Here is a 26,419-nt window from a genome sequence, read left to right as displayed (position 1 = left end):
ATCTGAATCACATCCGGTGATGTCGGAATCTTAAAAGACTCTTTTAATCAGAATTAGCTTTCTTACCAAGTACAGTGGGTTTTTATATGTATGAGGAATTTGCCTTGGTACGTTGGTAGTAGTGCAGTATAATATTGTATAAAAAGTGAACCAGTGCAAACATTAAATTACAAATGCTACATTCAGTGCAGATGGAAAAGGTAGCAAGGAAAGGTGCAGGCAGGTGCAGTGTGGATGTCTGAGGCGTGTGCGTTAATGTAATGCATACTGTATGAACACAACTAAGGGGGTCTGAGGGATGTGGTAGCCTAGTGGTTAAGGTATTGGACTACCAATCGGAAGGTTGTGAGTTCGATTCCTACGTCCGCCAAGCTGCCACTGCTGGGCCCCTGAACAAGGCCTTTAACCCTCAATTGCTCAGTTGTATAAAAATTAGAAAGAAAAAAAAAGAGATAAAATGTAAGTTGCTCTGGATAAGAGCATCTGCTAAATGCTGTAAATGTAAATGTAAATGGGTCTGCAGATAAGAGACCATGGTGAGTCCTGCATATTGTTAATGAGGCCGGTTGCTGATGGAAGGAAATGTGAGGTTTTTGTCTTGATGGATCACAGTCTTCTGCAGGAGGGGAGTGCTCTGAAAATGTTGTGGAGAGGGTGAGAGAGCCACAATCTTAACTGCCCAGGATCCTGAACAGGTGGCAAATTGCAGCCAATTGTCTTTCCAGCAGAGCGGATGACATTCTGCAGTCTGCTTTTGTCCCTGGTAATGGCAGCAACGTACCGAGCGGTTATGTAGGGGGTTAATATAGACTCTGAACGTAGAAGTGCACCACCATCATCTTTGGTAGGCTGAACTTCATTAGCTGCCATAGGAAGTACAACTGCTGGTGCGCTTTTTTAATTAAAGAGTCAATGTGCATCACCCACCGAAGGTCCTTTGTGATGGTGTTCCCAGGATGCGGAAGAAGTTTTTCTTTTATTCTTTTTTCTTTTTTCTTATTTGGAAAAAGTCATTATACAGTATATAAAATTCTTTACAACATACCTTGAAGACATTTTGACCCGAGTAACAAATTGAAGAAAAAACTTCCCTAAAAAAAAAGGAAAACACTTATATGAAAGAGAAAAGTATAAAACAGGAGCAAGACGACTTTGCACTTGGCACCCACCAAGTGGTCCTATCCAAGATACTTTCTGACCTCATATCTATTGTTTGTGGAGTCTCTGAACCTACCAAACTGGGTGTTTTTAAAGAGTAAATATAAAAATTCAGAATAAAAATAGCAAAGTTGAAAATGAATTTTATCCTTAAGGAGTAAGCCTGGGGCAAGAGTTTTAAAGAAAAACTCCTGAGACGGTATGAGTAAGAAATCATGAGAGGAACCAGACTCATCTGAGTGAGTGTGTGATTTTAAGTCTCAGTGAGTAAACAAAATTAATCCGATTCAGAGACGAACGTGAACAAACTGAAGTCGGACGGATCTCTGAAAAAAACGCGTTAGATTTACTAGGACATAAAGTGTCAATTAAATGTTTGTTATTCTAATGATGTGTAATTGGGATTCTGTCAGTACTGCCAGAACTACAGAGACACCATACATGGAAATGTTAAATAAAGGGAAAAGGATTGCAGATGAATAAAAAAAACTGTAAGCATTCCTTTCCTGTACTGCTTATCTCACACAGGGAAGCATGGGGAGAACACACACACTCCCTGAAGTGGGAGGCAAACATGCTAACCACTATGCTGCCTCCCTTCCCATCACCCAAGCACTGATTTGCTGCCTCTAAAGAAGGGCAACATGTACATCCACAGATGCTGTGATCGTTCAGCTTTCACAGAGAACGGTTGAGAGCGAGTGTTTGGCTAAAGGTCATCATCATTACTCTGTGATATCCAGCAGTTACCCTCTGGCTTTCTAGGCCACCTGTTGCTTGGCAACTGCCTGGAGCGGAAAAGAAGCTGTTCCTTCTCTCACATTTAGCACATCTAAATGGGCAGCAGGGTATTTTACCTCGTTATAGTGATTGATAGAAAGTAAAAAGTAGCAATATTCTCTTCATATTAATGCTTCCTGCCCTCTGAGCTTTGAGGTGGGGGGGAAAAAAGCAGTCTCTTTTTAATTCTCTATCTAACGTTGTTGCTGTTATGCATCCTATTTTTTGTCATGTGACTCATTTTATGCCTAATTCATTACTCAGACACAGCTTTTATTTTAAGATACACGTCACAAAAATGCGTAGCAGTACTTTAGGTAGCGAGAGAGAAAGAGAGACTTCGCCGAAAGTATTGGAATGATGAGGCAGGTTGACTTTGTTTTGGTTATACAGTGAAGATATTAGGATCAGAAGATGATTAAGAGACAGTAGATCAGAATTGCAGCTTTTATGTCCTGTTATTTACATCCAGATGTGTTTAAAAAAAATATAATAATAATTTAGAACATAGCACCTTTGGTGGCAGAGCACCCAATTCTTTGGTGAGCAATAATACTGGAACGGATAGTCTTAAGTAAATACTTAGTGACATCACCAAGCTGTAGCATTCATCTTTTGTGATGCTTTTCAGGCTTTTACTACAGATACTGACCGACTAAGTCATTAAAGATTTACTGCTTGGTTTGTGTTACCATACCATCATTTCTGACTAAGCTATTATTCACCACTTTCGGGCTCTATGCTGTTCTCCAGCAATTAAACACTTGACAAAAAGATGAGAGCATATAACACACACCTGAACAAATTCAACAGATCCAAGTTTAATGTAGATTAAAGACTTATCTCTTTAGCCAGACGTACACATAATACATCCCAATACAACCTTGTGCATCTGATCTGTACTCAAGTGTTAAAGACTTCGTTGATTTTGTGTGATGTATTTTCTGTTGTATATTATGTGATTGGATATACTGTGTGTATCTTATCCACATAGTGTTGGTGTTTTCTCTTATTCAGCATATATCCAGTGTTACTGATCTAAGATGGAGGAGGAAATACTGTGGCACATGTTTTTGCTTTTAAAGTCATTTAGAATTATTTCTCAATTTCCAGTTGTGCTTGGTTTAGTGTGAGATTTTTCAGCTTTGGTTCAGTTTTATTTGTTTTTGTAGAAGTATGACCCCCTCAGCTCAAATATGACTTATCTCTATATTTATGTTGTAATTTCTCAACTCTTCTTGGATGCAGATGCACACGAGCTCTTCTGGTAATCGGTGGAATTCATCATGTCTCTTATCAGAAAACTGAGACAGGACTACTCCTTCCAGAAGACTAGTCTTCTTGCTTGTCTCGAACAGATCCAGTAAGTTGGATGTAGAAATTCTAAAATGGGGAGGGGGGAAGGATGGTCTTTTTGAACCAGGTCATTCCAGCATTGAATATATGATGATATTGTTACATCATTATAATGTCCAAAAATTGACTAATGGGATTGTTGTGGATGAAGCCGCTCAGAGACTGTCATACCTTCTTTTTGAACCAATGTTGTGTCAGTCAGCTGTATGGTCTGGTCTTTATCATCAATCAGGTCTGTGCTGAACTCAGAGTTTACGATGACCCACTAGTTCCTCAGGAGCTCTCGGTTGCACTATTATAAACTTTTGTAGAAAGGACATTGTTTAAATGTACACTATTTACTGTAGAGTGTCATCCAAATGAGGATGGGTTCCCTTCTGAACCTGGTTCGTCTCAAGGTTTCTTCCTCATATCATCTCAAGGAGTTCTTCCTTGTCTCTGGCTTGCTCATTAGGGATAGGGATAGATATATAGTATTTTAAATTTTAAGTTAATGTGTTTTTAATTAATTTTAAACCTTAATTGTATACATACATTTATTTATATTCTTATTTTTTCTTCTTTTATTATAGATTTATTTATTTTTCTCTCTCTTCTGTTTCCATTCACTCTCTGACTCACTCATTTTCTACCGCTTATCCGAACTACCTCGGGTCACGGCGAGCCTGTGCCTATCTCAGGCGTCATTGGGCATCAAGGCAGGATACACCCTGGACGGAGTGCCAACCCATCGCAGGGCACACACACACACTCTCATTCACTCACGCAATCACACACTACGGACAATTTTCCAGAGATGCCAATCAACCTACCATGCATGTCTTTGGACCGGGGGAGGAAACTGGAGTACCCGGAGGAAGCCCCCGAGGCACGGGGAGAACATGCAAACTCCACACACACAAGGCGGAGGCGGGAATCGAACCCCCAACCCTGGAGATGTGAGGCGAACGTGCTAACCACTAAGCCACCGTGCCCCCCTCTTCTGTTTCCATACTTCTGTAAAGCTGCTTTGAGACAATGGGAAATTGTTAAAAGCGCTATACAAATAAATTGAATTGAATTGAACAAATAATCTTAAGATAAACTTTTCCATTAAAAAAAAATCATTATAATGACAATATACTGTATGTGAAATAAAGCCTTGTTCATTAACAAGACAGTGGCTCACTTGTGGTCCTGGGATTTGAATTCACAACCTCCTAATTTAATTCTATTCAATTTTATTTATGAAGCTAACAGTGGATATCTTGTCAGTAAGCAGCTTAACAGAACATTTTAAATGAATAAATTTGTCCCTAATGAGCAAGAGGTGGTGTTAGGAAGAAACCGTAAGAGAAACCAGACCTGAAAAGGAGCTCATCCTCATCAGGGTTCTAAAACTTCATACCATTTTACAGTCCAATGCCGCCATCATGGTCTGTAAAGGGCACCATCCACACCATCTCGTGTATCTTTGGTCTGTCCGTGTGGAGTATCCTCATCAACAGTGAGCGTCCTCCAAGTGATGAGACTCCAAGAAGAAGCAGGGTATCAGGATGGGTCAGGTAGGTCCGGAGAACAGCAGAAGACGACACGGATTAATAATCACCTTCTTAATCGTAATTACTGAGCTACTGCTACACATACCATAACACAATATTGGTCATTTCCTCTGACAAAGAAACCTGCAAACTTCTCATGGAGAGAGAAAGTCAATCAGAGATGTTTCATGGACATTTAAATATAATTTGCTCCTCTGTGTTTCCTCTATGTTTTTTGCCTCTGTGTTCTCAGGAGGCTTAAAACAACCGAGGAGGATTTACATGGTGACGTTGTGATTATTTAAAGCAGTTAAATCACACACTATTTTCATCCCTTCATGGTTGTTGACATGGTAAATATGGAAAGGAGGAGGAGGAGGAGGAGGAGGAGGAATGTACAGTGTGATACAGAATAGAAATAGCCAGGAGTAATTGGTAACACGAGTGTGTGTGTGCCCTGTGATGGGTTGGCACTCCGTCCAGGGTGTATCCTGCCTTGATGCCCAGTGACGTGACCCGAGACCTGAGAAGTTCAGATAAGCGGTAGAAAATAAATGAATGAATGAATAATTGGTAACCCTGGGTAAAGTATGAGCAGTGTGAAACAAGAGACAAGCTAACCAAGGATTTTGTTTCCTCTCGGCTCTTTAACCATTTCATCTTATTCAGTTTAATATCCAATGATTCATTTTAAAGCATGTTGTCAAATTGCTGCAGTAAAACTAGGAACAAGAGAAATGTTTAATTATAAATGAAGAAGGAATGTGAGTGTGGATTAACTGACAAGACCTGGAGGTTTCAAGAGTTTTTTTTTTAAAAATGACCCTTTGCTCTTGGATTTGAGAATACGTTGATTGTCGTTTCGATAGATTTGGCATCTAATCCCTTTCCAGACTTCTGTGTTATTACTGCTACCCAAAATAAATCTCAGAAATAGAGGATCTGAATGTTGTTTATTCAGTCGCATGGTTTGAGAAAATTCCCGTATGTTCTGTAGGTGCAGGATTCCAGGTTTGTTTTACCTTCTGCTTGGGTAAATGAATATCATTCTTTCTTAAGCATTATCCGGCGTGTTCAACTGTGTTCTGCTTTGATTAAATAGCTATTTAATAACCAAACAAAACCTTTCATTGCCACTGGCACTTCCAGATCTTTAGTCATAAAGTATTTTGAAGCCTTTTCACATCCATCCTTATTCCAAAAATAATGAAAACTAAAGAGAAAGCATGTCACACTCTGAGGTGTTCTGTTTTACTCTGCATTAACATCTTAATTTAGTTAACGAAGACAAAGCGATCCATTCATTCTAATTAACACACACACAGCTGGTTTCTCATAGACATGACTACAGGAGTGCACATGAAATAGGATACATTAACAGACTTTGTATTGAATCTGTCTCTGCACTATGTTTACCTCACTGCAGACATTTAATTCCACAATACATCAGATCAAGTGCTGTGGCAGTAAACACACACATTCACACACACACACATGCACAGAGTGATAGTTCTGCTGGATTGAGAAGGCAGAATGATGAGATACTGATATTGTGAAATGACATCATAACACACTTCCCTATGTGTAGCACTGGTTTCATTATTACATTATCATCCTGATGGACTTTGTCAGGATCCGGTTGAAAAGACAGATGCAAAGCAAATGCAGAATTTAGTAAAATTATTAACTTAACAACCATGAAACATAACAGAACATGTAGAAAAGGATGCTGAAGTGCAGTGACGTGTATAAGGGTCCTAATCAGGGTGAAAATCAGGCATAGGTGCAAACGAATAGGATGCGTGACCTGCTGGGGCTGATGGGAAATGTAGTTCAGTAGCCTATGGGAGCTATTGTGACAAACTGTTAGATTCATCTTCATTTTAAAGGCTCATAGATCATAAAATTTTAGCTAAAGATCAATTAGACTTATTGTGATTTTCTTTCCTTTCCCATTGTACAGCCATTTAAAGACACTGAACATGGAACCCTGGTTTGACTCTTTTCTCTGCTGCATGGAAGACGAGCATGAATTATAACAAACGCCTGAGTATAAAACCTATTAGTGAAAAAAAGTTTAATGGATAATCGGTATAGCTTAGCAAAGTGGTGTAATTAAGCTGTATTAATGTATTGAGTCATTTCTTCTTCAGCATGTTTTAGTGAGAGCATAGAAAATTACATCTCTATTAATATGACTGTGTTCCATGATAAATCCAAGTCTTTAACCAAGAATTATAATAATATGCTTGTGAAGCAACTTAAAGGGAAGAACTAGTAGAGAATAAATGCTATACTGTATTTAGCACTATAGGTTTAGGCTAGATCATCATGTGAGTGCATGGCTTAGCGGTGTAGCAGGTAAGACTGCAGGTCCTGGTCTCAGTGTGGAGTTTTGCTTGTACTCCTCGAGCCCACGTGGTTTTCATAAATTGTCTTCACCAGTTTCTTCTCGCTTCTCAGGAAATACTGCTAGGTGCATTTCCCCTTTGTTGTGAATATACACACATGGGCAAAATTGTTGGTACCCTTCGGTCAATGAAAGAAAAACTCACAATGGTCACAGAAAAAAACTTTAATCTGACAAAAGTAATAATAAATGAAAATTCTATGAATGTTAACCAATGAAAGCCAGACATTGCTTTTCAACCATGCTTCAACAGAATTATTTAAAAAATAAATTCATGGAACAGGCCTAGACAAAAATGATGGTACCCCTAGAAAAGACTGAAAATAATGTGACCAAAGGGACATGTTAATTCAAGGTGTGTCCACTAATTAGCATCACAGGTGTCTACAATCTTGTAATCAGTCAGCAGGCCTATATATAGGGCTCCAGGTAGTCACTGTGTGTGACATGGTGTGTACCACACTCAACATGGACCAGAGGAAGAGAAGGAAAGAGTTGTCTCAGGACATGAGAAAGAAAATTATAGACAAGCATGATAAAGGTAAAGGCTATAAGACCATCTCCAAGCAGCTAGATGTTCCTGTGACTACAGTTGCACATATTATTCAGAAATTTAAGATCCATGGGACTGTAGCCAACCTCCCTGGACGTGGCCGCAGGAGGAAAATTGATGACAAATCAAAGAGACGGATAATCTGAATGGTAACAAAAGAGCCCAGAAAGACTTCTAAAGAGATTCAAGGTGAACCTCATGCTCAAGGAACATCAGTGTCAGATCGCAACATCCGTCGTTGTTTGAGCCAAAGTGGACTACATGGGAGACGATCATTGTTGAAAACAAATCCATAAAAAAGCTAGACTGGAATATGCCAAACTACATGCTGACAAGCCACAAAGCTTCTGGGAGAATGTCCTATGGACAGATGAGATCAGCTGTATGTTCACAGATGGAAAAATGAAGTATATCAAGAAAAGAACACTGTCCCTACTGTGAAACCTGGAGGAGGCTCTGTTATGTTCTGGGGCTGTTTTGCTGCATCTGGCACAGGGTGTCTTGAATCTGTACAGGGTACAATGAAATCTGAAGACTATCAAGGGATTCTAGAGAGAAATGTGCTGGCCAGTGTCAGAAAGCTTGGTCGCAGGTCATGGGTCTTGCAACAGGACAATGACCCAAAGCATAGCTAAAAACACCCAAGAATGGCTAAGAGGAAAACATTGGGCTATTCTAAAGTGGCCTTCTATGAGCCCTGACCTCAATCCTATTGAGCATCTTTGGAAGGAGCTGAAACATACCGTCTGGAAAAGACACCCTTCAAACCGGAAACAATTGGAGCAGTTTGCTCATGAGGAGTGGGCCAGAATACCTGCTGAGAGGTGCAGAAGTCTCATTGAACGTTACAGGAATCATCTGATTGCAGTGATTGCCTCAAAAGGTTGTGCAAACAAATTAAGTTAAGGGTACCATCATGTTCCATGAGTTTATTTATTTATTTTAAATAATTCCGTTTAAGCATGGTTGAAAAGCAATGTCTGACTTTCATTGGTTAACATTCATAGAATTTTTATTTATTATTACTTTTGTCCGATTAAAGTTTTTTCTGTGACTATTGTGAGTTTTTCTTTCATTGACTGAAGGGTACCAACAACTTTGTCCACGTGTGTATGCGTGAATGTGTGCGCACCCTGCTGTGGACTGAGAGCCAGAATAATCTCCAGTCTAGCACAGCCCTGAACAAAGCAAGATGGTTACTGAAGGTACGTGATTAGGATCAAGTGATTGCAATGACCTAAAATAATAGCAATCAGCTCTAATAACTGTGATCAATCTGATTATGTTCTAAACTTCTCTCCCACTATGTGCAATTTTCTACTGATAGAAATACAACTAGGAATAAGATTTCATACCATACATATCTTTTGTGTCTCTACATTCTATGGTCCATACAAAAGGATAAATGCAGCTTATTTAAATGAATCCCACAGTTCACTGCTGGATCTACAGGAGTAATGCAGTCAACACTCATTTGTGTATTCTTACCAAACTACCCTTTTCTCATGGGTTTTATATTTATACTAAGATTACCCGGCAATTCAGGTAATAAGACAGCTGTAAATAGTGTCCGTTACACCAAAATCTGGCCTTAAGTCAAGCAAATAAACAAGAAGATCATCCAGGCTCTTTTCTGAGATGCAACTTCTTCCTCAACTACTTAAACTAGTGCTTAAAAAAACGTCAAACTAAACTCTTATCTGTGTGCTTTTCTTTTAACTATTATTACATCCCTATTAGAGTTTAAGACTGGTGTTATTTTTAATTAGAGTTTAAGACTTTGTATTGCAATAATGTTGACTTTGCACAAATATGAAGGTGTTGATTAATTTAATTAATACCACAAACAGAATTGAATTTTCTCATTGTTTAGAAAGTGTTGATTTATGTACTTTATAAATTAATTAAGATCTTCTGACCAATCCCGTTCGAGGCCTCGATAGCTCTGTAGTGACATTTTACTACACGCCTGTGTATAATTGAGTCAAATGCGTCGCCATCTAGTGGCGAGATTGTGAGAGTTCAATTCAATTACTTTCTAATAGTATAGCTAGTGAAAAGTTAGTTTACTGTATGTGCTAAAAATCTCGAACATTATCTGCTCAGTGAGATTTTATTTTGCACTGGGCTTTATTTTTAATGATCCATTTTTTTTTTTAAAGATCTGATCTGATTGTTAAAATCTTACTGGAACTCTGCTTGTATTTTATTGGAAATTATGTAATATTATTAAAAGGTGCTACAATCCTGAAAGTTATTTTAATGCTAATGCTGTATTCACTGGCAGAAATGTTAAGATGTTAAGAGTAGTTTGGATTGCATGCTATTTTGAACATAGCACAACTAATTACATAGGAAGGTATGCACACTGATTCTTATTTGCTGTCCAATCGATAACAAAAACAGCACTACCCTTTCTTCTGCCGACCCCATGTTGTTTATGATCTTCTTATTATTTTGTTATAATGATGTTATATTATACTGTAAATCCTGATGTTCTACCCCTGGTTGGAGTCTCGTTGCCCGGTGGTCACCCTGCCAGGGATTGATCTGCATGGTCATCCAGTGACTCATGGGATTGTTGTGGATGGAGCCACCTAGAGACTGTCATTTACATTTACATTATTTACTGTAGAGTGTCACCCAAATGAGGGTGGGTTCCCTTCTGTGCCTGGTTCCTCTCAAGGTTTCTAGTTGTGATCCTCATATCATCTCAGGGAGTTTTTCCTTGTCTCCAGCTTGCTCAATAGGGATAGGGATATATACAGTATATAGTATTTTTAATTTTACATTAATCTTTTTTAAAATGAATTTTAAACTTTAATTGTATATATTAGGATATCTTCTTCTTCTTCTTCTTCTTCTTCTTCTTCTTCTTCTTCTTCTATATTTATTTTCTCTCTCTTCTGTTTCCATACTTGGGAATTTAAAAAATTCCATTAAAAGCGCTATACAAATAAATCGGATCGAATTGAATTGAAATTATCGCAGGTGGAGCAGTGTGCAGTGTAAGGGGATATTCTTTATAAAAGAATAGAAATGTTCACAGTTCACCTTTAAGATTCTTACTGCATAAATATAACATTGAATTTCTATATTGACCTGAAGAGAAATAGAAATTAATCAAATTTAAAAAAAAAAAAAAAAAAAGATTTTGTAGAACTGACAGAAATTCTAAGAAAGTAATGTACAAATTTCTATTGGAATCCTTTGAACCCAAATAGGATTAAAAATAAGATGAACTATTAAACAGACCCAGGACTTGGCACACATTGCTGTCCTTTGTTATTGATTCTCAGGTTATGAACCATTTCTACAGATTCAATCAATATTTTGCAAAAATGAATATGCAAAATATCTTAGAACTGTTTAAACTATATAGGTTAATGTTAATCTAGTTAAAATAAGTCTGTACAGAGTATTTTGATTCTCTATTACATTCAGTATTGGTGATGAGTCAAATGAGTCACAAGGAAGGCTCGGTTCATTTGATTCCACCTGAAACCCCTCCACACCCTCGAACAGGTGTAACAGAGCGATTTCACTGACGCAAAAAGCGGCTGTGTTCCAATACCAGCCCTCCATGACTCACGCGCACACTACTTTGTGGATGAAACAAAGGGTCAGAAGCCCTATGTAGTGCACTAGTACATCAGATACGTGTGTGTTTGGGACTGCACCGCGGACTCAGAGGAGGAGGAGTTCCGCACTTTCTGTTTGACGCTTTCTGGGAGACAAGACGATGTCTGAGCATTCAGGAAAACCGACAAATTAACACTTTAACTACATTTGTTTTTCAAAATGGTAAGTGACAGCGATGGGAATGTTTTCCAGATTTAAAGCTCAAGCTAGTCGCTCCAGTTTCAGTGTTATTGGAGTTTTTTCCCGACAGGTCGTTATCCTGCACCTGTTCGTTTCAGGTAGCTGTTTAACTTCCGTGCTTTTATTTATCCGCAGATTCGCTTCGACGGAGGACGTTTCTTTAGCAGAAATAATAAACAGAACGGAGGTATAAGGGTTAGATACGCTATTAAGTAAGAAATTTGAGTTTGTTTGGATTTTCTGACCTGCTAGTAAATAACACGGTACTCCGAGTTAACGCTTGGTACACAGTCAGCACTTTCCACAGAAACTGGTTCCATCTCACCTCCTCATTATTACTGCGTTGTCCTTCATCCACCACGTCTCCTAAACTATCTCAGGCTTATTCTTAATGAGTTCCTCTTCAACAGAGCTCTTGTATGAGTTTATTCTATTTATTTATCGTATTAAATTGATTATAAAACTTTTTGTTTTATTTTATTATAAAACATTTAAAGGTGCTTTGTGTGATTGAGGGGAAAAAAAAGAAAAGGAAACTTTACTGTATGGTCAAAGGTTTATGGACAACCTTTCTTTTTTTTTTTTTTAATAAACATCTCTCAGATTTATTCTCCTCTTTGCTGTTCCCAAGTGCGTTAGTGACGTCAGAGACTTGATGTAGGGAGGAGGAGGAGGAGGATGATGATGATGATGAAGATCAGGTGGTCTGGGGTGCATTCAGCTTTTAAGCTCGTCTCAGAAGTGTTCAGTGGGGTTGAGGTCAGTGCTCTGCGAAGGATAAAACGTGTCTTCACGTTTTCAAGGTGGTTTGTACGGTGGCCGAGAAGTGCAAAACAAATTAACAAATCCGAAAAAACATTAACAAATCAAAGTTAATGTAAGTTGAATGAAAACAAAGTAAGTTTTCATTCACAAACTATACCTACCGCTTCCGGGTTGTCTGAATCGGTGCACGAAACACATTAACAAATCAGAAAACACATTAACAAATCAGAAAACACGTTAACAAATCAGAAAACACAACGACAAGTCAGACAACCCGGAAGAGGTTGGTATAGTTTGTGATTGGACAAGACACCTGTCACTCAAGGTATACATGAAGTTCAACAGTCTGCCGCAGGGAAAAGTTGGAATGGATGGATGGAATGGATTACTGTGGATTAATTCTGTTATTTTCTTATATTTAACCGGAGAACTTTACACATAAGATTCCATACCTGTATATCTTGAGTGACAGGTGTCTTGTCCAATGATCTGTAAGTTTCCATTCAAAAACGATACCTACTGTTTCTGGGTTGTCTGATTTGTTAATGTGTTTTCGGATTTTTTAATGTGTTTTCGGATTTGTTAATGTGTTTTCGGATTTGTTAATGTGTTTTGCACTTCTCGGCCACCGTAGGTTTGTGCTCAGGTGCATCGTCATGTTCCAGTGAAGGGACAATTCTAGACAAGTGAGTTGTTGCTACAGATCAGGGAAGGCTTAAATATGGCTCGGGTGGTCAAGCGTCCACAACCTAGCTACGTTTAGCTACGTAGTGTAGCATCTGATTTAAGGACTTCGGATGAATGTCACGAAAACATCTAGTTTAGGATGTAAGCAAAACATTATTATTATTTATAATAATAATAATAATAATAATATTTTTTTAATTTGAGAAATTAATCAATTAAATGTTAATAAAAAATAATTCTACACTCTTTGTCATAAAGCGATGACCCTGTTTGTGTGTTTAAGTATTTCTATGAACCGGTCTCTTTCTCTGGACGCTACACGTAACATTTATTACACTCACTATCCTTAGAGCACTGAAGTACACTGCAGTTACAGTACATCATATACAGGGTTGTTAAAACATGATGAAGACTTCAAGCTCTATGTTTTTATTTTGATTTTGTAAATGGTCTTGTGTTGGGAATGGCAGTTTAATGCCAAGCATTGCGAGCAAAGACGGCTGCTCATCTAAAAGACAACTCTGTGAGGATGCCTAATAACATGATAGGATTAGACAAATCTCATGAAGGGCTACAAATATGGTAGTGAAGTTTGGCAAAGCATAAACCAAGCATGCTAATGAACAGAAACAAATATGCTGATTAGCTCAATCTCACACTGAAGGATATTTCAGAGGATATTACACAACTCCATTTTCTGCACAAGTGCAGATCATAACCTAGATTTGGAGTATGGTGCCAGCTTTGAACTGCTGTTGTGGTCGTCCATTTTGGCTCGCTAGTGATAAATATTCGTTTAATTTTAAACTTTATTTTTAATTCATCATTTTTATATTTTTTCAAAGCTTCTTTGAGACAATTTCTAATGTTAAAATCTCTATACAAATGAAATAGAACTGAATAGTAGAATGTAGTGATTTGTGTAACTGCAGCGTTGACACTAGAGGACCTTTACCATATAATCTCACATGGGGAATGCGTTATTGCACAGTCTGTACAATCTAACAGTGTTAACACACAGGCCTTAGATTCAGCAATCAACACTTAAGCCTAGCTTCCATTTGGCAGAGAGCTATTTTAATTACGATTCTGAGCTCCTCACTGAAAGTGAAGTAATCACATTCTCAGTACATGTTATTTGTGTGTTTATTACACACTGCATGCACACAGTCTTCCTGAAGGATCAGGTAGGTATGTGCAAGCGTGTGTGTGTTGATTAGTGTGTACTGTATGAGGGTGGGTGTGTGAGTCTTGAGAGTTTGAACAATAGAGGGACATAACAGTGGAGGAAATTCAGCTTGTGAGCCTGCAGGCAGGATGAGTCGGACAGGAAGACACATAGTTGTAGTCACAGTGAGGAGTTTGTAAAACTGTTCTACACAGTCCTATATGTCCATTACTCACACTTGCTATATGCCTGGTATATGACTTTCAAGCTTTTGCTTGCATTGTTTTTTCTTCACCGTCAGCCAAAGTTTTTTTTTTTTGTAGTTACTGTGTTTAGCGACAACACAAACACACCCATTCAAAGCGTTTACATGTGGGCCATGATGTAATTTGTTTATGCTTTTACTCTTTCAAGCTCTTTGTTGCTACAGTAAGAGAGGGACAGATATAGCAAAATGTTTGGTCTTTCTCATTTTTGGATGTGAGGTCCCATCACCCTTTTTCTTTTGACAGTGAGACAGCAGGGCCTGTGTGAGTCTTGGCCTCCACATGCTCCTTTTTTACCCCTTGTTCTGGGTGTGTGTTGTCTTCTTGCAGATGATATCTTGGCTTTGATTATTTTTGATTTCAGGTATTTTATTGATTTACATGGTATTATGGGCACCAGTACTGTATCAGGTATGGTTATAAAGGGAATTGCATACTCCTTTCATAAAACTTTGGAGCTGATTCTGGCTATTTGCGGTCTTTTTAAAAGCTGTGTAACAATCTATTTAGTTAACGCAGTATACTGAATGAATAGCCATGGACTGTTCCTGTTTATTTGCTTTTTCCTCCCTAACTAATTGAGAAACATTAAGAAGTTGTAATCCTTGATCATTATTAATAACAAGTGGGCCACAGGCTTCCTCACTGCAGAGATTTACCATACTTATGTCAAAGTGGACGTACTGCGTGTCTCCCATATGGACTTGATGAAGAGGATCTGTCGAAGTATAAAAGTGATTTATCCTCTAGATTGTGTCTGGGTAGCATTACTGAAGAAGTTGTATAGCCTACACCCACTCACATTAATGCTAGAATAGTAGCACTAGCTGACAGCTTCAGGATTCATGATTCCTGAGCTTAGGTTATTGGGTTCTAAAAGTCTCCTCCTACCTCCCATAAACAAGCCAGTAGGTGGATTAGCTATGTTAATTTGTCCCTAAGTGTGAATTTGTGTGTTCATGGAGCCCTCTGACAGACTGGCATTCCATCCAGGATGTATTCCTGCATCATGCCCTAGGAGTGGTTCTTTGTGTCCGTTGTTCCCAGGAGTGGTTTATCATGTCCATTGTTCCCAGGAGTGGTTCATCGTGTTCGTTGTCTTCAGGAGTGTCCATTGTCCCCAGGTGTGGTTCATTGTGTCCGTTGTTCCCAGGAGTGGTTCATCGTGTTCGCTGTCTCCAGGAGTGGTTCATTGTGTCCATTGTCCCCAGGAGTGGTTCATTGTGTCCATTGTCCCCAAGAGTGGTTCATTGTGTCCATTGCTCATTTAGCACAGTCTGACAGAACCCTATTTTTTATTTGATGTATATAACCAAAGACAAGATACATGCAAAACAAGATATGTACAAATTCGCTGGTCACTATAATACAAACACCTGCTCCTTTATGCAAATGTCTAATCAGCCAGTCACATGGCAGCAGTACAGAGCATAAAATAATGCAGACACATGTCAGTAGCTTCAGTGAATGTTCACATCAAACATCAGAATGAGGGAAAAAGTTAGACGGCTGTGGCTTTAACATTGGCATTGTTGTTTGTGGCCTGGTTTGAGTAACTGCTTCAGAAACTGCAATACTCTCTAGTGTTTACACCCAATAGTGCAAAAGCATCCTACGAGCAGAGGGTCTGCAGGCTAAGAGACATGAGGAGATGAACCAGTCTTGTCTGAGCTGACAAAGACTACAGTCACTTAAATAAGCTCAGTTTACAACCGTGTTGAGCAGAAAAATGCCCAGTGTGATCCTCTGCTATTGTAGCCAGTACAACTCAAGAGTTGATGTATTGCTGATGCTGAGGCACCATCTGGCAACACCATCCAAGTCCTAGAGATTGTGCTGCTATTACATGATGGGCTGATTAGATAACTACATGAAATTGCAGGTGGTTCTAATGTAGTGGACTGTGAGTGTATGTATGTTCACAGATTTCCTATAATGTGAATAAGTGTTTAGATATGATTGAAGTTTTTTTCTGAAGAATGACGAGTTCTAATATTTTCTCACAGTAACTTCGGGGCTGTTTTCTGCCCCAATAGCAGTGCTTACTAAAGCTTTGTTGTTCAGTTTACCAGATGTTTCCCAGCTCCTCCATGTGCTTAGTCAGTGTTTAGACCAGATGGTGATGGTGGCTTTCCCTTTACTATAATAAATCATAAAGCCATGTCTTGTATCTTGTTCTTGTATTACAACAGTAACCTCCACGGATGGCTTTATTTAACTCTTTATATCAGTGGACAGCAACAATTAACACAAAAGATAAATACTCCAAACATCTTAAAATCTTATTTCAGTTTCATCCAAACATTACAAGACACTGGCGTGACATAGTGACCCTATATGAGGGGGTAAAAACATCAGTTTAGGAGCATCCCGATGGATGACCATTTTTAATGCTGCAGGAAAATTGTTTCTGATGAAATATCTTTGAATTCGGTGGGAAATTTGTTCTTGAAGGCATCTCTGTGTAATATAAAGGCTTATTAACTGCCAGCGATTTAGAAGTGTTTCAACATCAACATAATGGTTCAGTGATTTATATCATGTATTCAGATATAAATGTAACTAACTTTTATATGAAAATATATACCAAAAAAACTTAACTCTGAACAGGAAAAACAAAATGTTTTTTTTTTTACTTAATTTTAAAGCTAGCTTTTTAAATAAACATTGATTAAGCTGCTTCAGGCCAGTGTGCAATTAAATGTATTAATTCAAATGTACTAATAAAAAGAAAACACAGACATCAGATTATCCACAATGAAAGTATATTGTATCTTATTTTAGTATAATCTCAATATTACTCTCTACTACTGTATTACTCTTCATTATTACTTTAATCTCAATTTTAATAATCTAGCCCTAATGATGATAAATATTATACAGATTTAAAACAGGAACAGAAAAACTTTGGAACTCTTCCGGGATTATCTTTGCTATGATCTGGCATGTCTCCTATTGCCCATCAGGCTCCATCAACTTTTGTTTCCTGTCCTTCATTGTGTTTGTGGGTCTCTGTATTGGAGGATACATTTCAGGATTTGCAGTCAGTAGTGTGAAGATATTGAGCAGTATGCACTGTGGACTGTGCAGGATTAAAACTGTTGAATTGCATTCAGATGAATTGACTTATTCTTGATTAAACACTATAAATGATCATATGTATGAGTGTATGAGTGTTACACCGTATCTCTCAGACGTGTGTACACCCCTCACATTTCAGCAACCATCTTCTCAAGGGACAATACTGTAGTAATGAAATTTGGATATATTTTTGAGTAGTCAATGTGCTGCTTGTATAGCAGTATAGATTTACTGGTCTCTGAAAATAACTTAACATTCATTGTTAAAATAGCTGGCAACAAAAGTGAGTACACCCTAAGTGATAACAGCTATACCTCATTTAACCATGCAAAGCCAGATGCCCTATTCATTATGTTTATTTTTTTGTCTGCTTGACAGGACAGGACATTGCAATCATCAATAGTTAACTTGTTTTATCTTTGGTACTGCCCATTTTTGTATTGCATTTATTATTATCTATTTAGTGTTTTAATTTGTTTTGTGTTTTTCATGTATTTAATTTTTGTACTATGATATTGTGTTGACCTGTCAAGGGACTGCAGATGAAAAATGGCTCTTCAGCTAATTCTGGCACATTTACATTTTGAGTGTAAACAAAAAATGTTGATTGATGTGCATTGTCCCTTTCAAAAAAAAAAAAAAAAAAAAGGACCATCCACATTTGTGTATCTTGTATTAGAGCAGTTCAAATTTGTTGCTAAGGGTACAATTCTCTCATATTGACCACTGCATGTTGAACATGGTACCCCATGGCAATGTACTCTCTGAGGATTTGAGAATTAGAATTATTGCTCTCCGCAAGGATAGCCTAGGCTATAAGAAGTTCGGTAACACCCTGAAAGTGAGTTACAGTACAATGACGGGTTCCACTCTGAACAAGGGTCGATGCTGTGCATCATGTGCAGAAGCTGGCTTTAAAAACAGACGCATAAGCATAAGTGCTGCCAGCATTGCTTTAGAGGTTGCAGAAGCAGAAGGTTAGCTTGTCAGCGCTCAGACCATACGCTGCACTCTGCAACAAGTCGGCTGGCATGGCCGTCGCCCCAGAAGAAAGCCTCTACTGAAGCTTGCTCACAAGAAAGCCTTCAAACTGTTTGCTGAAAACAACCTGTCCAAGACCATGGTCTGATGAAACAAAGATAAACATGATGATGTCATCCAGCATGTGTGGCGACACCTGGTGAGGAGTACCAAGAAATTGTGTCTTGCCTACAGTCAAGCATGGTGGTGGTAGCATCATGGTTTGGGGCTGCATGAGTGCTGCTGGAACTGGGGAGCTGCGCTTCAGTGAGGGAAACATGGATTCCAGCATATACTGTGACGTTCTGAAGCAGAACATGATTCCCTCCTTTCAGAAACTGGGCCGAAATGCAGTTTTTCAAAATGATAACGACCCCAAACACAACGCCAAGATGACAACTGCCTTGCTGAGGAAGGTGAAGGTGATGGAGTGGCCAAGTATGTCCCCAGACCTGAACATTATTGAGCACCTTTGGGGCATTCTCAAGCAGAAGGTGGATAAGTGCCCTGTGTCTAACATCCAGCAGCTCCCTGGTGTCATTATGGAGGAGTGGAAGAGGTTCTCAGCAACAACCCGTGCAGAAATCCATGTCCAGGAGGATTAAGTCAGTGGTAGACAACAATGATGAGAATGACACTTTAGACACAGTTTTGACATGTTCACTTAGGGTTTACTCACTTTTGTTGGCATTTATGTAGACAATAATGGCTGTATGTTGAGTTGACATTCAGACAAATCTATACTGCTATACAAGCTACTACTCTAAATCTAATACTCTATATCCTTATTCTAAGCTTTCTTATTAGTTAGCTTTTCACTAATACCTTTTGTTTACAGCTTGATTTATTTGTCAATGTATTTTTTTTTTTTTTTTTTTGTGGTGTGTCATGCAGATGCGTTTTCTGCTGCTCTTCAGTCGCCAAGGGAAGCTCCGGCTGCAGAAGTGGTTCCTGCCAATTACTGAGCGAGAGAAGAAAAAGATCATAAGGGACATGACCACCATGGTGCTGGCTCGAAAACCACGCACGTGTAACTTTCTGCACTGGAGAGATCTGAAGATTGTCTATAAGAGGTGAGTTGGATCCAGCTGTAAAAACAAAACAACAAAGTGATTCCTCTGCTGGATTTGTGCTCTGAAGGTCTTTCAATAAATAAAAAACAATGGATGTAACACATACTTCTGTGTTTAGTAATGCAGACTATTGCAGTAGTGTTTTTGAACTTCTGCTAAGATGAACAAATGCAAAATGTACAGCTCTCTTAACACTGCGGTGTCCAAAAACACACAAAATGTTTTGGAGAACTAGGTAAAACCAGCAGTGTGTGCAGGTTCTGTTTTTGCTGCAGACTACAACCCTGCAGCTCATCCTCTTCCAAGTGAACTAACTACTATCAATGTAGTGGATAAAAATCACACACCCCTGTTAAACTTTTTGAAATTGTCAATGTTGAAGATGTTTATTCAAACTCTGATGTGATTATGCAAACAACAGGGCTGAAATAAAAGCAACTTCATTGCCTAAGTTTGCACACCCTTCTATAATGGAGCACGTGACTATGCACAGGATGAACCAATCGCATTCAGACTCATGTTCAAAAGTGAAGCTCATGCACCTGCATCAGTGGAAAGTTCAGCTGTTTCTGTAGGATTTACTTGACAACGTCTGGGTTTCAGGTGACTGCTAGAAGGTCTAGAAACCTAGTATAGATCTCACTGTGCAAAAGTATTGATCAGGTGAGAAGTTCGGAAGAATTTCCAAAACATTACGCAACACCATAAAAAGCATTATCTCTTTTTGCACAAAGCCTACAGGCCACTGTTCACCTTCCGGCATTGTAATGATCTATTATAAGCACAAAGGAATGGAATGGTCCAGTCAGAGCTCAGATTTAACTACCATTGAAAACCCATAAAATGATTAAAGACAGTTGTGCACAGGAGCGCTCCTCACTATTTGATAGATCTGCAGTTATGCATGTAGAGCAAGAGTCGAATAAATCTGCTAAACTAAATTGAATTAAAACCGCTGTGTGGATAAAAATGGCAGAATCCCCCTGATGTTGTAGAGAAGAAACTGACATGAGAAGAAACTGTCACATTAGGAACATGTGAGGAAAAGTACAGTCGATTGTCCGTGCTTACCCCAAGGGTGTGAAAAAATAAACCTTAAATTAACCTTCTCTCTTCAGTGGTGTTGTTTTTCGCCTGTTTCAGCCACAAGAGCATTAAGAGAGGTCAGGCACTGACATTGGGTGAGGAGGTCTGGAATGCAATCGTGTGCTCCCACCTTTGTGGCTACATTGAAGTGGTGAAAGCTCACATGTTCATGTGAAAGCCAGGAGTCTGGAAACATTTGGCTATAGAGCATACATTCAAAAAACTGAACCACTGTATTGTAGAGAGAGATGAAATGTATATTTATTTATATCTGCAAGGGGAAATTCAAGGTGACACAGCAAAGCAACTAAAAGGAGAAAACATGTAGATCAAAAGTAAAGTAAAAATAAAAATAGTGTAAGATAAAGAGAAACGATAGACTACAAAATAATTCAGTGTGTACGTAAAAGTGGTAGAGTGGCTGCTGTAAACCACTTTATACTCCAGCATTTCTCAAATATGAAAATGGGAGCATAATATCAACAAACACTGAAAAGGTGGAGTCTTAATCTAGTTAACTAATAATCCACTATGTTGTTTTCCATGAAGCTGGTTCAGAAACTGCACACTGATCCCGAAGGCTGACATCATGGTCAGAAAAAAGACAAACAAAACACAGACCACTAAGGATCTTTGCTTCTTTTTCCAGAGCTGACAATAATCCCTTCATGTCTCACACGGCCTGTTCTCTACACTGTTGTCCTCACCACTGACACGCATTATGACCATCAGTGCTCTCATGTGCAGCTCACTGTCCCAGGATGAACTTATTATTACTAGCTTTCTGTGACCTTTTTTTTTTTTTTTTTAGAGTGATTTTATATTCAAATGAATGAGCTGGTTTTTTGTACCTTACTGTATAATTTATTCTTGTGAGTCTTGAGTCTGTGTCTTACAACCGAAATAAGACTAATGGGCAGTGCAGCATCTGTAATGAGGATGGAAGCTGTTTTAATTTTGGCAGAAAGCTCTATCCTGGACAGGATTATTGCTGCACTGGAGCTTGGAATTATGTCTTTTTTTGACCTGTGTTTTGAGGTACAAAGTTGGGAATGCATTCATGTATGTCTACTGTTAACAAGAAGCTAGCCAGCTAACTGTAATGAGTGTCTCTCTCTCTCACACACCCACACACACACACACACAGCATAACTTTATTTAAAGGTAAGATGGCCTACTTAATGCCTACTTAAAATTCCTGTCTCATTCTTTGTAGTAATGAAGAATTTAGATTCTTAGTTGATTGTCACTGCATTAGAAACTTTTGCTAACATGTTTTAAATAGCAATGCATGGCATGTTAAAATCAGTTGTAACATGATCACATGTGCACTGTTGACAATTTGGATTTAGCAGCTAGAACCTGGATCAAAGCAATATGAACTATGGTAATGCTACACTGCTATAGCTACTTTTTAATCTAGTAAATCCTATTAAGAACAGCTATAATGCTAGAAAAAAGATCGAGAACATATAATAGAATGAATGTTATAAATAAATGAGACTAGAAATTCTAATAATTATTCAGATTACATTTCTTGTAATGTCACACCGTAAAATTGCTTCCATATTAAGGATCGAATGGGGCTCATTACTTTTATTGTGGTTGTTCTCCGTTCATAATCTTCTATAATATTCATTTATACTGATGCTAGCATACTAGTACATCTGCAGCTAGCAGCAGGTCATTCCTTCCTGCTGCTTCATCCTGGAAATGAGGATCCTTTATCTACACAAACACGATGAGCCAGTAGTTTTCTCTACAGGGATTAGTAGTAACAATACCAGGTAATATCATAAAGTATAAGCTTCATGCAACAATACCTTGACAACAGAACAGTCATAAAATGTTCAAATAGCAAGGTGAGCTATTAAATATCCAATCACTAAACTAATCTTCCTGAACTTCACTACAAGAAAGAAAGAAAGGAAAGAAGAACTGATAAGAACTGAGGTTGAGTTAAAGAGAAGGTATACTGTGCACTTGCACTTGCTATCCAAGTTTCTCTTGTAAAGCCATTTTTGTTCTGTTTCTTTGTCAGGCTTCGAACTCATCAGAAGTTTTAAACTTCTGAAAGAAGTTTAAAAGAAAAAAAAAAGAACAAAAATCCCATATGAGTGTGATCAGGCTTTTAGGCATGGCTGAAACTACAGAGATATTTAAATGCTGTGAAATCCCACAAATTTTACCATCATTTAGCTAATAATGCTATAAATGCCTGGCAAAATGTCTCTTCTACAAGTTTATTTACTTCTACTCACAGTCAAGCTTCCCAAGAGAGTCTCTCTTACAGCCACTGTATCCTAAGACACATGGTTCAGAGACCTGCCTTCTGCTTGGAGCTGGGAGGCTTCTGCTTCTGCTGCTAGAAACCAGAAATCCTGCTTAATGTAGGGCCTCACAGATGGCCTGATTCATTTATTTGAGGTTAGTGTGGGTGGTAGTTTATTTGCACAGCAGAAAGCTTTCAGGATTTGCCTGAATGACTTGTGAGTGACTCGTATGTCTAACTTTCACATCATGCTGTTAAATTGCATTTAGCTTTCGATTGGTACGACAGTCTCAGCTTTCATCCCGTGATCAGGAATTAAAGTCCTGATGATATTGTGGTACTCAGTTAGCCACAGTTAGCACAGTTAGCACAGCTCTCTGGTGAGGAGCTTCCCTTCTCTCCTGCCAATCATCAACACCATGTCATTACGCAGCAGGGCATAGATAATGAGTGAAATATGGGATGGATATAGAGGCATTTATCAATCCTTCGTAATGTGCGTACACTAATGACTACTCTGTCTACACTTTAACAGTGGCATTATGCACTATGTCATTTTCTTGAAATAATCTGATGCATGTATCGCAATAATGTTATATTCTTCTCATAATAACAAGATGTTTTCAAGTCGTAGGTAGTTGTTTTTTTCTCATCATAAGATGTTTTCTTGTTTTTTTGTAATAATGGGATGTTTTCCTCATTATAACAAGATGCTGATGGGGATTTTCTTCTCGTGTGGTAGGTCTGTGCTTCTGTATCAATCTGTATCACATTATTACACATGACATTAGTCTTCAGCTTGTGTCACCGCTGGTTACCCAGCAACATTTTCCATTTTCCATATTTTGTTTCCATATCATCTCTTAGCACCTCTCTTAGTTTACTTTTCACCAAGTGCAGCAAGAACATTTTATTGACTAAATGGACTTCCTTGTTTTGAGTTGATTTAAATTATCTGAGTAGCAATCTGAACTCAGAAAATCTGTATGATTCTTCTAAATGCTGCCAGTAGTTTCTACTCGGTCACTTCTGTTTTTCGTCCATTACCAGCTTGTTCACACTGATCAGATTTGGCTGGCCATCCTAATTTAAATGTTTAAATACATTATAACAAAACACTACATTGCCTGGAAGACTTGATTTGCTGATTTGTCTACAGATATGCCAGTCTATACTTCTGCTGTGGCTTGGAGGACCAGGACAACGAGCTACTGGCTTTGGAAGTGCTGCATCGATATGTTGAACTGCTTGACAAGTACTTTGGCAATGTAAGTGCATGCGAATGATTCTCACTATGATGTTTCAACTACTTATACAACCAGAAAACGTTATTTATCTTCTGTGAACATTAACATGGGGAGTTTACACAGAGATACACCCTATGGGTGTCGGAACCATTATATGTGGGTGGGACAGGACCCACCCACTTTTTAAGACTAATAATATTGGACCCACCCACTTTTGACGTCTCTGTTCAGCGCATATGTAATTTTTTTTATTACTTTTCAGAGCGCCGCCAGTCAAATCCATTCTGCTTGAGGAATGCCCTAATAAATTAAACTCCATTCTGCGTTTTACCTACAGCATTGACACCCTCCTGCTTCCTGAAATCCATGGGCGTCGGAACCATTATATGTGGGTGGGACAGGACACACCCACTTTTTATTTGCTTCTGACGCCCATGGATATACCCCTGGTCATGGATAGTTCCATGCAGACTTCAAATGCAGTTTCTTCCAGTTCCCATCCGAACACTTCCTGGAAATGGACCTTGAGAGATACTGAGTTTTCTCAGCAGTTCTTATGTAACATTCACTCCTGATACTCCTAATAGTATTGCTTTGATTTGAATTTATGTTTGTTTCAGTTTTATTTTATTCTATTGTAGCACCTTCTGAGGAAATAATAATCATTTATTGCAGGTTTTCTTACTCAACATAACAATTACCTTAATATTAAATCAGCATAAGTTATTTTCTTCCTCAGTTGGAGAAGCACATCTCAGGGTGATGGAAAAACTTTGTATAATAGCTTTGTATAATACTGGATCATTTTACAATTGTAAGAATTCATGTGACCTGTTGTCTCAGGTGTGTGAGCTGGACATCATCTTTAACTTTGAGAAGGCGTATTTCATCTTGGACGAGTTCCTAATGGGAGGAGAGATACAGGAAACCTCCAAACTGTCTATTGCGAAATCTATCGAGGCTTCAGACATGCTGCAGGAGGTGAGAGATTCACTTCCCTCAAACAGAGACCCTGAATAGAATTTTCAAGTTTCTGACATGTTGCTATGCTTTAAAAATGTTTAGTGGGGTTCTGCTCATCCAAACCAATACATGGATATTAACACTGGCTAAGACAACATTAGAAATGTTGTTACATTAGAACAAACATTTGTTTTTAACAAATAAGCAAGACTGATTATTTAATAATACTAGCTAAATGCATTCTGAGCAATTATCACAAATGGTACACACCCAATAATGGGTCCTGACTAAAAACGTAATTAATGTAGAGGGACTGTTCTAGAAAGTTTGGTGATGTAAAATTCACTGCAGTTTTTCCACTCCAGACGATGGAAGAGTACATGAGCAAGCCGGCCTTTTAGCAGCTCGTCAGATGGAAGCAGCACTCATCATCGGAACAAACATTGCAGCACTCACAAACAGACCATGGCTTCTGGTTACAGTTTTATAATAGAGGTTAAGAAGACATGATGTTACTGTTTAAACTGTGTATGTGAAGGAAATATCTGTGTGCAGTACATCTGGGAGAAACTACGCTTTTCCAGTCACAATGTCAAATGGAACTTTTTAAACAATAGTAACTCTTACTTATATTATTAAGTATCTGAGGAGTGCTTGTCTGGTACTTTCACTACTACAACCCATTTCTCCCCTCTGACTTCTTTTTTACTTAAAATGGTTCATTTGAAGCAGAAGAAATACAGCCTTGGGAGAACTTGAGCAAAGTTGCACAGCTTGGCGTGAAGTTTCAGTTCACATCCTCATTTACCTGATTATTAGCTCGATTTGCGATAATTCTACTGAACCTAAAATTAATGTTAAGTGCCTACTTTGTATGTCTTCTACGTGTTTTAATGAGTGTGGTGTATGTCTTATCAAAGCAGATATTTTGAATCTCGAAAACATTTGAAGAGTGATTTTATATGCATTGAACTGATTGCTTGCTATTATGCTATGATGATTAACTGTAAAATCGACACTGTTAATATTCACATTAAAATGTATTTTGATACATTTCCAGTCCACTCGAGGTTCTTGTTCTTCTTCCTACCGGAGCTGTCCAAGTGCTGACATGACGTAATGCAGTGATGACAAAAGCAGCTCTCCATTCAGCATTTCACAGACGGCTTGGTGTTAAAGAGCACTCAGTCAC

At 38.4% G+C, this 26,419-nt stretch overlaps 1 protein-coding gene across 2 annotated transcripts; it reads left to right on the top strand.

Moving 5' to 3' along the window:
* Positions 1-11,444: 11,444 nt before the first annotated feature.
* ap1s3b (adaptor related protein complex 1 subunit sigma 3b) lies at positions 11,445-26,280 on the top strand. 2 transcript variants are annotated; one of them, XM_060871567.1, is made up of 5 exons: positions 11,445-11,581; positions 19,481-19,659; positions 24,177-24,285; positions 25,108-25,245; positions 25,593-26,280. In XM_060871567.1, the coding sequence occupies exons 1-5, from the start codon at positions 11,579-11,581 to the stop codon at positions 25,626-25,628; spliced, it is 465 nt and encodes a 154-aa protein (XP_060727550.1). In that variant the 5' UTR covers positions 11,445-11,578; the 3' UTR covers positions 25,629-26,280. The 2 variants fall into 2 exon arrangements, with proteins under 2 accessions (XP_060727550.1, XP_060727541.1); XM_060871558.1 differs by lacking the exon at positions 11,445-11,581 and having other exon boundaries at positions 19,475-19,659.
* Positions 26,281-26,419: the final 139 nt, after the last annotated feature.

The sequence above is a fragment of the Tachysurus vachellii genome, chromosome 1, assembly GCF_030014155.1.
Source record: "Tachysurus vachellii isolate PV-2020 chromosome 1, HZAU_Pvac_v1, whole genome shotgun sequence".
In the NCBI taxonomy this organism is placed as follows: Eukaryota; Metazoa; Chordata; class Actinopteri; order Siluriformes; family Bagridae; genus Tachysurus; species Tachysurus vachellii.
This window is presented reverse-complemented; position numbering and strand designations above follow the sequence as displayed.